Source organism: Lynx canadensis, chromosome E3, assembly GCF_007474595.2.
Source record: "Lynx canadensis isolate LIC74 chromosome E3, mLynCan4.pri.v2, whole genome shotgun sequence".
Lineage (NCBI taxonomy): Eukaryota > Metazoa > Chordata > Mammalia > Carnivora > Felidae > Lynx > Lynx canadensis.
In genome coordinates this window covers 30608652-30622004 of record NC_044318.1, presented here as the reverse complement: position 1 = coordinate 30622004, position 13353 = coordinate 30608652, and the positions used below count along the sequence as shown (strand labels likewise).

Here is a 13353-nt window from a genome sequence, read left to right as displayed (position 1 = left end):
GATCTCAGCAAGGCCCTTCTCTTCATTTCCACACACCTGGGGCCTTGGCCGGGACCCACATGACTCCCAGATGCAGAGGTTTCAGTGCAGAGACAATGGGCTGAGACTTAAAAAGGGGCTTGGGATGTATGAGCAGAAGTATGAGTGGCAGGTTGATGGAGGTGACTGCCTGCTCAGCTCTGGGCCCGTCTGATCCACAGTGTTAGACTGGCAGACAGCATGCTCAGAGGAGAGCCTGCTTGGGCAGGAGGCTGAAAACTTTTTTCCAAGAAGCCGTGGGGAGCCTGTTAATGTTTGCCATTCAGATTTTTTTTTTCTTAATTGATCTTTTCTTCTTTGGTTTCTGGGTTTATTATTAAAAAGTAGCATTTATTAAAGTTCCTCGGGAGCTGGCCCCGGGGCGTGCTCTGCATTCGTTCGCAGCCCTCGGACAGCCGATGCTGCTTTTACGGGTAGAAACCAAGGCTGGGATTTTGCCTCTGGAAGATGATGGAAATAGACTTCCAGGACTAATCTCTGTGGGCGTCCCAGGGAAGGAGACATCTGTTTAATATAATAGACGTTTTCAACAAAGGAAGGAGTGGGAGGTGTTCACACGGAAGCTGCACAAACAGCCTTCAGGGGCGCTGGGGGCAGGCGGGGGTCCTCTCTTGTCAGGGAGGCAGGACCGAGAACATGTCTGCTCCTTGCCACCGTACCAAGTCCCTGAGAGCCACCCTGTGTAGGGGTGAGGTGGGCCGGCTGGGGCAGGGGCAGGGGCAGGGGCAGGGGCCAAGCATCCCCCTTACCAGAGCCTTCTTTCAGATGATCGAGTCCAACGACATTTCAGGGGAGAAGGTCAGGATGAAGGAGACTGTGGAGGGTGAGTGGCTGCTGGGCTGGGTGGGACCCTGGGCTTTTTGTTTTACATCATCTGCCCACCCTCTGCTCACCGCCTCCCCCCACCCCTGTCCCCCCTCCGCATTGCCAGAGTTCCCTCCCTAAAGGCACCGCGTTGGCCAACCTCACTTTACTTTCCAGACACGTTTATGCACATCCAGACCCGTAAGTGCCGGATGGTACCACGCCTCCCTGCTGTCCAGCCCCCCTTTCTCCTTTCCATTTAATGATGCCGCATCTTGGAGGCCGTTCTTATCCACGGTTTCCAGTCTTTGTCTATTGTCAACACTGCTTCAGTGAATTACCTTCCCCTCTTTGGGTCTCCAACGGTTTTAACTCCCAAACGCTGTGGTTCAAAGTGTGTTTCCCCACAAGCCTTACCGCCAACAAACTTCATCAGACTTTGTGACCTTTGCCAGTCCGAGTGGTTCTCCCATGAGATAACGTCACCTTGCCTCTCTCTTACTGTGAGCGAAGCTTCCTTTCCAGTTCCACTTGGCGTCTTTTGCCCGTGTTGTTCCTCGCGGGTTGTTCATCTTTCTGTTGATTTTTACAAACTATGTACGACATTGCAAACATTCCTTTCCCATTTTGTGGTTTGTCTTTGGACTTTTCTCAGGGTCGTATGTGCCATGTGGATTTGTTTCAAATCAGTCTTTTCTGGGGCACCTGGGTGGCTCAGTCAGTTAAGCTGCTGACTCTTGATTTCGGTCCAGGTCACGATCCCAGGGTCGTGAGATTGAGCCCTACATCAGGCTCTGTGCTGGGTGTGCAGCCTGCTTAAGCTTCTCTCCCTTTCCCTCTGCCTCTCCCCTGCTCACGTGTGCACATGGGCTCTCTCTCTCTCTTTCTTTCTCTCTCTCTCTGTCTCTTAAATAAAATAAAAATAAATAGGGGCACAAGGGTGGCTCAGCCGGTTAGCCTTTGGCTGACTAGCCGGTCTGACTTTGGCCCAGGTCATGCTCTTGTGGTTCGTGAGTTCATGCCCCGCTTTGGGCTCTGTGCTGACAGCTCAGAGCCTGAAGCCTGCTTCAAAATCTTTGTCTCTCTCTCTCTCTCTCTCTCTCTGCGCCCCCCGTCCCCCCGCTTGCACTCACTCTCTCTCTCAAAAATAAATAAACGTTAAAAATTTTTTTAATAAATAAATCATTTAAAAGTCAGTCTTTTCTTTTTTGGCTTCTGGGCTTCTTATTTTTAAAATGTATCCCGTGGTTTCTTCTAGTACTTCTTTAGTTTCATTTTCTCTGCTCAAATCTCTGGTCCACCTAGAATTCATCCTTCTATAAGGTGTGAAGGAGGAACCATTTTTCCCTCCCAAAAGGGTACCTATTTGTCCTATTACCAGTTTTGAAAACCTCATTTCAAGCTCTCCACTGATTCGAATTACTAATCTTACCACCTTCAAATTCCTTTATATAACTGACTTTATTTCTGGTCCTTCTATTCCATTAGTAACCTGTCTGTTCGTGGGCCAGTTCTATAAGGTTTTAATTATTGAAGCTTTATTTATATCATCATGACTGCAAGCCTAGCCTTTCCCGCTCTGCTTTTTCAAGATTTTTTGCCTGTTCTTTTTTTTTTTTTTTTAAGCTGATGCAACGTTAACATAGAATTAACTGTTTTAAAGTGAGCAATTCAGTGGGCATTCGGTACATTCACGGTCTTGTGCGACCACGACCTCTGTCTAGTTCCAAATCATTCTCATCTCTGCAGAACGAAATCCCATAGCCATTATCAGCCACTCCCCAGCCTCGGACCACCACTAGTCTGCTTTCTGTCTGGATTTGCCCATTCTGGATATCGACATAAATGGCATCCCGAGACACCTGGGTGGCTCCGTCAGTTAAGCATCCGACTTCGGCTCAGGTCACGATCTCACAGTCCGTGAGTTCGAGCCCCGCGTCGGGCTCTGTGCTGACAGCTCAGAGCCTGGAGTCTGCTTCGGATTCTGTGTCTTCCTCTCTTTCTGCTTCTCCCCTGCTCACGCTCTGTCTCTCTCTCAAAGTAATAAGTAAACATTAAAAAAAATTTAGAAGGCATCCTACAACATGTGGCTTTTTATGTCTGGCTACTTTTACTTAGCATACTGTATTCCAGGTTCATTCCTGCTTACGGCTGAGTAATATGCCGTCATACGCTACACTTTTTATCCACCCGCCTGTTGGTGGATGTTTGGTCTGTCTCCACCCTTCGGCTATTGTGAGTCGCGTTGCTGTAAGCACACGTGTGCAGGTGCTTTGCAAGCGCCCGTTTCCAGTTCTTTGGGGGGTGTGCACCTTCGAGTTGCTAGGTCATATGGCATCTCTGTGTTTAACTCCTTGAAGAAGTGTTTGCCAGACTCTCTCGGCTAGTCTTGCTTATTGTCCAGGTGACTTTAGAATCAGCTAATTCTAGCTGATTCTGGGGTGGCTCAGTCAGACATCCCACTCTTGATTTCAGCTCAGGTCATGATCTCACGGTTCGTGACGTAAAGCCCCGTGTCAGGCTCTGTGCTGACAGCCCGGAGCCTGCTTGGGATTCTCTGTCTCCCTCTCTCTCTCTCTGCCCCCCCCACTCGTGCGTGTGAGCGCCCGTGCCCTCTCTCTCTCTCTCTCTCTCTCGCTCTCTCTCAAAATAAATAAATAAGCTTTAAAACAAAAATAGAGGGGCGCCTGAATGGCTCAGTCGGTTGGGCGTCCGACTTCAGCTCAGGTCACGATCTCGAGGTCCGCGAGTTCGAGCCCCGCGTCGGGCTCTGGGCTGATGGCTCGGAGCCTGGAGCCTGCTTCCGATTCTGTGTCTCCCTCTCTCTCTGCCCCTCCCCCGTTCATGCTCTGTCTCTCTCTGTCTCAAAAATAAATAAAAAAAATTAAAAAAACAAAACCAAAAATAGAATCAGCTGATTTAGTTCCATAAGAACTAAAATCGTATTGGTATTTATATTGGCATTACATTTATAAAGTAGCGTACAGAAATGTAATGTTTTTTGCGCTTTCCATAGATTATCTTTTTTAGCACTGCTCTGAGGCTATCCAGTATTCGAACCCCCACGACTGGGTGACACGGGTACCAGGACCCCAATTTCTCACTCGAGGAAACTGAGACTCTGAGAGTTAAGTGGCCCGAGACCACACAGTGTAGGAGTCTCTTACCCAGAGCGGGTTACCCAGAGAGAGGGCTGGTGTGGGGGAGCGTTTGGACCCTGGAGGCCAACTGTGGCCTCGTTTTAGGGTTCTTGCGGGAAGGCCACCCCCTCCGCCCCTGCACCTGGAACACTGCAGACAGACCCCTTGTCTCTCCCTCCTCCCCTAGGCCTGCAGGACAAGCTGAACAAAAGGGACAAAGAGGTAGTAGCCTTGATGTCCCAAACCGAGATGCTCAGGGCCCAAGTAAGTGGTAAGTCTCCTTCCTGCAGGGCAGGTGTGGGGGGGGCTTTCACGGGGGGGCCTCAGCCGGTCGGGCGTGGAGTGGGTTGGCTCCTGGGTCAGGGCGCCCTCTCCCGTTCTGCCCCGAGAGGGCACCATGGACCAGTCCACCCGCACTGGGTTTGCACCTGAGCCGTGGTGAAAGGGCCGGTGTGGCCCCCACAGTGTCCATGAGACAATGAGGGACCCCGGCCGGCCTCTTCCCCCGGAGCCAGTTCTCCGTGTTCTCTCAGTGAACTCCACCAGGTTGCTCTCTGGTCTTGAGGACCATTTCACGGGTGACAAAGATAGAGTGGCTGCTGCCCCCGGTGCCTTTCTAGCTAAAGTACCAGGATTTCAGATTCCGGGGGAAGGATGCCGGCCACGGCAGGGGACGAGACACAGAGGACACGAGGACAGAGGGGGAGCCCGGGGAGAGGCAGGGGTCTGGAATTGGTGACTTCGTGAACCGGCCCTGCTTCTCCCACCAGAACGCCAGTGGTGGTGTCCACGAGACGGCCCCCCTCCTGGGGAATGGTTCCCACCCCCACTTCTGTCCAGTTCCCACCACGTTCACGTGGCCTCATTGGTCCCGGCCAAGGTCAGCTGACCTCAGACCCCTCCAAGGAAGGCTACGGTGAAGATTTTGCTTTCCCTCGTCCAGGACACGGTCGTAAGCGCCCGGGTCCTGTCTCGGGCAGGGCGGACCGCTCCCCCGGCCCCGAAGGGCCTGCGCTGCTGTGCTTGGGGCCGTGGCCTGCTTTGTGCAGCTGCCCCCTCGGCCCCTTGCTGCCCGGCCCTGCAGGACGAGAGAGACCCGCTCAGTAGAGCGTGTGGAGTTGTGTGGTCCCCCCGAGAAACCCGGCTCCCTGCCCGGGGCCTTCGCCGCCCTCCCTCCCCCCCGGGTGGGACAGATTCCCATGGCGATCCTGCCCCTCTCTCTGCTTTCCCTGCCGGCCGACCTCAGCACTGGAGGCGAAGTGCAAGGCGGGAGAGAAGAAGGCGGAAACCCTCCAGAAGGAGAAGCGGCGCCTGGAGGCTGAGCTGGAAGCCGTGTCCCAGAAGACCCACGACGCCTCGGGCCAGCTGGTCCTCATCAGCCAGGAGCTGCTCAGGAAGGAGCGGTGAGTTAGCCGTGGGCGCCGTGGTCCCGTCGGGCCCGACCCTGGCGCCGCTCCACCTGCCTGAGAGGCAGGGCAGGGGCGGGGCGGGAGGGACAGGTGGCTGGCAATGGCCAGCGCCCGCCGTAGTCCCCCGCTGAGCTCGGATGCAGCCTCGGAATCCTTCTCGACACGGATCTCCAGGCAGAGCTTGTAGGCAAGATGAGTGGTTCCCACACTTCTTGGTCCCCGCACCCCTTTCAGCACTTCAAGGTCATAAGGATTCCCCCACAGCTTTTGCTTAATGCTTCTGTATTTGCCATGTTGTCAATTAAAGCAGAAATTTTAAAATATTTCTTAATCCATTTAAAAATCGTAACAAGCTGGGGTGCCAGGGGAGATGAAGCGCCCGACTCTTGGTTTCGGCGCAGGTCGTGATCTCACGGTCTGTGAGTTCGAGCCCCGCATCGGGCTCTGTGCTGGCAGCATAGAGCCTGCTTGGGATTCTCTCTCTCCCCCTCTCTCTCTGTCCCTCCCCCGCTTGTGCTGTCACTGTCTCTCATAAAATAAATAAACGTTAAAAAATTGTAGCAAGCAGGGGAACCTGGGTGGTTCACTCGATTAAGCGGCAGACCGGCTCAGGTCATGATCTCACAGTTTGTGAGTTCAGGCCCCATGTTGGGCTCTGTGCTGACAGCTTGGAGCCTGGAGCCCGCTTAGATTTCTATGTCTCCCTCTCTCTTTGCCCTTCCCCCAACCCTAGTCTCTCTCTGTCTCTCGAAAATAAAATTAAAAAAAATTTTTTTTTAATAATAATTTTTTTAAAAATCTTAAAAAGTAAAAAAAAAAAAAAATAGAATGTCTTACCACATGAGCTCTCTTGGGTGAATGTTTTATTTGTTTTGTTTTATTTTTTTTAATGTTTTATTTATTTCTGAGAGAGAGACACAGCATGAGCAGGGGAAGGGCAGAGAGACAGGGAGACACGGAATCTGAAGCAGGCTCCAGGCTCTGAGCTGTCAGCACAGAGCCCGATGCGGGGCTCGAACTCACAGACGGTGAGATCATGACCTGAGCTGATGTCGGACGCTTAACCAACTGAGCCACCCAGGTGCCCCTTGTTTTATTTTTTAATTAAACCTTCTGTTCTCTCTTTATCTTTTTTTTTAAGCTTATATATCTATTTTCACAGAGAGAGAGAGAGAGAGTGCACGTGTGCATGTGAGCAGGAAAGGGGCAGAGAGAGAGGGGGAGCACAGAGCTGGACATGGGGCTCGATCCCACAAACCATGAGATCATGACCTGAGTCGAAATCGAGGGTCAGATGCTTAACCTACTGAGCCCCCCAGGGGCCCCTGTTCTCTTTTTTTTTTTTAAACTTGAAAAACATTCCGGAAGAGACCCAGTTCTCTTGACCATCCCGTCCCCAAATCTGGCCCCTCTTGGTTTCATGCCTCGTGTTTCCACAGCGGCCCCTCGTGGCACAGGTGCTGTGTCCCTGTCAGGGTGGCCTGTCTGTAGGCACCCGGCGAATCTCCACAATGTGGGAACAGAGGGCCAGGGCTGACTAGCTCTTCTGTGCCCCTCACTGGCCCCTGCCAGGAGCCTGAATGAACTTCGAGTGTTGCTGCTGGAGGCCAATCGCCATTCGCCAGGGCCCGAGAGGGACCTGAGCCGCGAGGTGCACAAGGCTGAGTGGCGGATCAAGGAGCAGAAACTCAAGGATGACATCCGGGGCCTGCGAGAAAAGCTGACTGGGCTGGTATGTGGGCCAGGGGGTGGCCTGGGGATGGGGGGATGGCAGGGTGGGCTGAGGCTGCCCCAGCTGTGGCGACCGGCAGCCTCCTAGAGCCAAGTCACAGGGAGGGTTCAGAAGGCCCTAGAATCACAGGTCAGCGATGTAGCCGGTGGAGGGGCCACGGGCGACCCGTTTGCAGACGTTGTAGCCGGCCATGTGGTCGTCTGGGGGATTCAGGGCAAAGGAAGGCTTCCGAAGAACTTGAGCTTGTCCAGAGCTAGGATGGACTGCTTCAGGGTGAGCGCCCCATGCAGGGGAGGAATCAAGCCAGAAACCAACTCCTTGCTCAGGGTTTGGCAGTGGGGACTCACGCATCAGTCGAAGGAGGGAGATGGGTATATCAAAGCACCTTCTGACCCTGGGGTTCTGGGAGCTGAGACCCCTCCATCAGGAGCAGGAGCCTGACGGGGCTGAGTCCCGGGACGAGGTGGGGGCTGGAGTAAGCGGGCTGTGCGTTGAGGACCAACCTGTGGCCAGTTACCGCGCCTAGTCCGTTGCAAGAGAAGGACAGGACCCTGTCTGGGAAGACAGGCTGCTGTCCTAGGAAGTTGCTCCGAAGCCCCTCCCTGCCCTCCCGCTCAGCCGCTGGGGTTTGGCCATTGGAGGAGACAGAAGAAGGGAGGCCTTGAGGGCCGGGGGGAGGAATAGGACCCACCCACAGCTGTGGGGGCCCGTAGGGTCAAGGGCTAAGGGGTGTCACACACCCCTCCAATCCTGGCGGGTCTAGCCAGCAGGCAGGATTCCAGGGCCCTTGCGGTCCTTGTGGCTCTGTGAGTCTGGACCTAACTCAGGAGAAGACAAGGCCCTGGGGCTGGTGGAGACTTCAGAGTTTTGATTCTGAGACTTTCCCTGAGCTTCATGGAGTGGGGGCAGTGGCATTCTGGCTCCTCTCCGTGGGGAACGGGCTGGTCAAGTTTACATGGATGTGGGAAGTTCCCCTTTACCCGGGGGCGGCCTCTCCTGTGTCTCTCTGAGCTGTCTCTTCCCCACCCCCCCCCCGCCCCGTGCCACAGGAAAACCGGGGAAGGGCTTGGTGGTTAGAAAACCCCCAAAGTGAGGGAGTTTTAGGTGGACGATCAGAGCGGAGCGGAAGGATCTGGAAGCATGCGGCCCAGGGGCAGTTTATGTGGGAGCAGGGAGGCTGGCGGGTGTATCTCCAGGCACCCTGGTGGGCAGGGGTCAGTCGTGGAAGACTTGGGAGCTGAACGTCACAAATGTCCTGTTGGGGAGGGGAGGAGGGTAAGAGGTGATGAAGCCGTGGATCTAGGGGTGAAGGGAAGGGACCCACCTAAAGACAGTGGGGGAGGGGGAAGGGGGGAGTGGGGGCCACAAGAAGGAAAGAAGGGAGGGCGTCCTGCATTTCAGGACCTGGAGAATCTGAAGCATCTGACAGCCTGGGAATTCAGGGCAGGGGACAAAGAGGATACTTCAGTGGGGACCCTCGAGCGGGGGAGGAAGGCCTGGCCCAGAGAGCAGGGGGGGCCAGGAGAGTTTCCTGCCTGGAGGAGAGACCGCCCTCCCCCCAGCACACATGTGCACAGGTATGTGCATGCGCACACACACACACACACACACACACACGATCGCGTGCGTACTCCCCCTCCCTTCCCTGCTGCTTCCAGGACAAAGAGAAGTCCCTGTCGGACCAGAGGCGCTACTCGCTCATTGACCCGTCCTCGGCGCCTGAGCTCGTGCGGCTGCAGCACCAGCTGATGAGCACAGAAGATGCGCTGCGGGACGCGCTGGACCAGGCTCAGCAGGTGGAGAAGCTCGTGGAGGCCATGAGGAGCCCCGACAAGTCCCAGGTGAGCCGTGGGCCAGGGCGGCTGACCCGGCGGCCAGCCACGGGGCGCCGTCCTCGGGAAGCGTGGCCCTGTCCTCCGGGAGTCCCGGCCCAAGGGGTACGTGGCTTGATCTTGAGGAGGAGCTCAGACTAAGCTGGGGATGCAGCCTTGGTCCCCCGGGGTCCTGGGACCCGCATTCTGAAGAGCCTCTGATGGCCCCAAGGGGAAGACCTCGCCACCTAGGGGCCAAACCAGGAACTGCTGCCTGGTGAACCTCTCAGCATCTGCCCGTGGCTCTCCCTCAACAGGCCGTCCCCAATTCCGGATCTGCAAACGGCATCCACCAGCAAGACAAGGCCCACAAACAAGAGGTAAGGGGCGCCCTGGCCCCGGGGAGACACCCTGGCCGACTCCTCTGGCCAAAAAACCCCGAAAAGCCACCAAAATCACGACGGTGCATTTGCGCCAGAGGCTTCACCGTCGGGTCGCTCACGACCTGGGGCCAGTGCAGTTAAAGTTGGCTCGGCTGTCATCTGCTCTTTTAACCTCGTGTCTCTTTTTTTAAGGACTTTCATAATAAAAGTTAAAACATGTCTATTAGGAAACGTTTGGTGGGGGGAAAGACCCAAAATAGATAAAGAAGATAGTTCTCCTGCCCAGAGGTGACCAAGGTTGACATTTTGAAATGATATCCTTCTTGAACTTTGCTGTGTGTGTGCGTGTGTGTGTGTGTGTGTATGTGTGTGCATACCCAGTCGGTCCTCATTATTCACAGATTCCTTACTTGCAAACCTACCTCCTCGATAAAATTTGTGACCCCAGAATCAATACTCACGGCACTTGTGTGGTCATTCACGGACACGTGCAGAGGGGAGAAAAATTCGAGTCACCTGACATGCTCATTCCCAGCTGAGGTCCGACAGACGACCCTCTGCCACCCTGTTCCTGCTCTCAAAAGTCAACAAGTGTCCTTTCCACGGTCTGCTTTGTGCCACATTGGCCGCATTTTTGTGTACACGGGCACTCGGTGCTCTTTGTGAGACCCATCTGCTCTCACCCCTTCCCCTAAACTGCTCCCACCCTACCTCCTGTCTCGCTACACCCCAGACACCGCAGAGTGGCTTTTCCTGCCCCGGGGCCTTTGCATGTGCTGTCCCCGCTCCCTGGCACAAGCGGGCTCTCAAACAGCCCACCCCACTCCCTTCACTATCTGAGACACGCTTGCTGATCAAGGCCTTGCTCCCCCCAGGAGAAGCACTGACCCTGAGGGACACCGCGGAGCAGCCGAGTCCACAGCAGAGCCCCTCCGGCCTGCCCCGGCGGCGCCCCCTCCAGGCAGGGGCCAGGACTGTCACTTTGGAGACAAGAACAGTGTTTGTAACGATAACGTGCCCACTGCCGCGGACAATCCCCCACCCCGACCCCCCTGCCGGACCGGGAGGCTCCCTCAAGCACCACCTTCCACAGCGAGCGGTACAGTCCTGGCCTGGACCCCGGGACCTTCAGCCTGGACGCCCCGGCAGTTTCTGGAGTTTGGGGAGGCTGAGGTGATCCGGCCAGGCCCCTCTCGAGCTGCCCTGAGGACCATCTTGGCACCCCAGGTGTGTCCCTGCCCTCCCTTTCTTCTCCTTCTTCTCCCGGGTTCCCCTGAGACCCCAGAGAGCCATCGTCCTGGGAAAGGGTCAGAGGGGGCCCAGCTAGGCACCAAGGAAGGCAGGCCAGGCCTCAGGAGCCCGGTGGGGACCCCCTTTTCTGCAGCCACTTCCGGGCCTAAGCAGTCCCCAGGCTTCTTGCCCCCACAGGCTGAGCCTTCTTCAAACAGTGGTCCGAGACCCGTCGGCCTGTCTGCCCAGTGAGGCCCGGGTTCAAGGTGTTGGGGGCAAGGTCCTTCTCCCCCCAGCCCCCAACACAACCTCACATACACAGCTCCAAGCTGCTGGCCAGAGGGTAGCCACCAGGGCCAGGAGCCACAGTGTTAGGAAAGTTCAGAAGCCCCTCTCCCCATCCCCCACCACGCACCTGGCTTGGAGCGGGGGCAGGGTGGCCGCAGGGCGTTTGGACTGGTCTGGAACGTGTCTCCTGGGTTGACCAGACGCTCCGAATCTGGGCCTGTGCCCTGCGCCACGTGCACCCCCTGACCCTTGGCACACGCACGGAGGGAGCAGGCGTGCACACGCGGTCGTGGGGGGTGGGCATTTGCAGTCAGCCGCGCTCAGGACGCACACGCTGGGGTGCACAGGACACACGCTCTTGGGACCGAGCGCCAGGTCTGGCAGGCCCGCGCCCACGTACATCGCAAACGTTGCTGCCACCTGGCTGCGTGCCCACACGCCCAGGCATACGTAGGTGGGTGAGCGTTCAGGGATGCGTGTGCCACACACGTGCATCAGAATGCACACGTACCAACAGCCCCCTTTCTTACCAGGCACCTGTCCAGAGCTTTGTAAGCCCGTCTCCTATAGCCAAGGAAAGAGCCCAAGGGATGTTGATGACGAGAAAAATCTAGCCGCCTCTCTCCTCTGCCCCCCGAGTCCAGCTGAGTTACTCCAGACCTGTGTGTAGCGGGAAAAGCCAGTTCAGAAAAGCCTCTAGAGCTGGAGGGCCCGCAGGGTACTGCTTTGGGCCTGCCTCCACCTCCCGCAGCTCAGGGAGGGTTTTCGTTCGGGGCCCTCCCCTGCCAGAGGTTCGCAGGGGAAACCTGATGGCCCATGGTGGTGTTCCCGAAATGCACCAGGATGGGTACGCAGACTGTGCCCTGGGAACAACCTTGGTGGTCTTTGGGTGCTCCCAGGCACAGATGCGTGTGGCTCCCATCCTTGCCCAAACTCAGCCCATCCTGGAGGGGGGCAGCCAGTTCGTCCCATCAGCCCCCCACCTCCCCACTGGCTTCTGGTAGCTCTCGCATGCGGTTTTATTAACAACAGTCTAGAAGCGATGCTTTAGTGGCCTAACCCAGAGTCAAATACTACTCTTTCCAGCAAAATCTGGCAGCTCGCCCCTCCTACGGGAGGCACTGATTAGTCTACTAACAGCCAAAGGCCCACACCAGGAGGGGTTGAGCCCCCAAGGCGGCTGGCAGGTGGCAAAGAAGCCACTTGGCTGCGAGCGTCTCCGCCTGTCCGGTGTGGGCTCAGCCGTGCCCCGTCCCCAAGCCCTCCCGCACCCTTGCCCTCCCCAAAGTGGAATTGTTGAAGTGTGGCGAGTCTGTGCTCGAGACAATAAAGCTTGTGACTGAGGTCTGGGGCCTTCGTTGTCTGCTTTTCTCTGTGGGCGCCCCAGTGCATGCCAGGAGTCGATAGTCCCATTAGCTGCCAACTAATTCCTACTCAGTTGTGAATGACTGATGGGGGCCTCAGAGGGCCTGGCATTAAGAAGTCCGGGAGACTGCACCTGGCCTTGTCCAAAGAGCAGGAACCCAGCAGGGATGGGACGAGCACGAGAGATAGGTCAGCAGGATGGGAGGCGTGGCAAGGCGGCCGGGCAGGGCTGGGGGTCTGGATTTGAATCTGCTGGAACTATGACTGGGCCCAGAAGGAAAAAAACGAAAAACCCCTGACGTGCAAAATGACGAACACGAGTTCAGTGAGTTCGGGGAGAACGTTTAACCTTAGTGAGCAAATTCTATCTCCTGCAGCAAGCTTTCTAGAGATCAAATGAACAGTCGAGGTTTTGCAAGCTCTGTGGTCATTTTACAGGTTTTGCAGTAGACGTTGCCTCCCTGGGAGACCGAATGAGGCTATCGAGGTTGACAGCTGAGTCTGGAAGCGTCGTGCGGTCTCCCGAGCGCTGCATCAGCACAGTGGGAGGAAGCAGAGAGAGGAAGTCCTCGGGTGAAGGGCTTAAGGAAGGGGCCGTGTGCAAGGTGTGGCCACGGCTAAGGGAACCCACAGGGCACCACTGCCACCTCAAAGGGGCAAAGGAGCTGTGAGTGAAACCAAAAGCTGCAGCTGTGGAGGGGACCCCACCCCAGGCGGTGCGATCTAGGCGAGCAGGATCTGGAGGGTGATGAACCCAACCGGGAGCCCAGGCAAGGCAGCCTGTTGGAGGGCGAGAGGCCAGCCCCTGGGCGCACAGAGCCCGGAGAGAGGGGGTGCAGAATGGGTCTGGGGAGGGGGTGGGAACAAATGGGGAGCTCTGGGGCCTCAGATGTTAATGGGCTCTGTCGTTCCGGAACCGACCTTACCAGCCCGGCATTTTGAGATTCAGAGAGCTCCTGCAAACAGGATTCTTTTCCTCTCCAGGCTTCTCGGACACCGCTGTGATTTCTGGTTCCTTTCCATTGCCTCCCCCTGCCCCCCGCCCAGGCCCCATCACCAACTGAGACTAAGGGCCCTAAATGCATCACTCTTGCTGATGGGGGCGGGTAGTGTTGTGGGGGGTGGGAGGGTAGTGTTTCTTTGACCAGTTCA

At 56.3% G+C, this 13353-nt stretch overlaps 1 protein-coding gene across 6 annotated transcripts in view; it reads left to right on the top strand.

Moving 5' to 3' along the window:
- The window catches only part of CLIP2 (CAP-Gly domain containing linker protein 2), a 75381-nt gene extending 63198 nt beyond the window's left edge, over window positions 1-12183 (top strand). For 5 of the 6 annotated variants that reach the window (XM_030300113.1, XM_030300115.1, XM_030300112.1 and 2 more), the window contains 7 exons: window positions 805-862; window positions 4171-4254; window positions 5230-5386; window positions 6965-7124; window positions 8783-8965; window positions 9253-9315; window positions 10194-12183. In XM_030300113.1, coding sequence (XP_030155973.1) covers window positions 805-862; window positions 4171-4254; window positions 5230-5386; window positions 6965-7124; window positions 8783-8965; window positions 9253-9315; window positions 10194-10205 — 717 coding nt within the window. In that variant the 3' untranslated portion in view covers window positions 10206-12183. The remainder of the gene's footprint in view (window positions 1-804; window positions 863-4170; window positions 4255-5229; window positions 5387-6964; window positions 7125-8782; window positions 8966-9252; window positions 9316-10193) is intronic. The other variant, XR_003965503.1, reaches the window with a different exon arrangement.
- Window positions 12184-13353: the final 1170 nt, after the last annotated feature.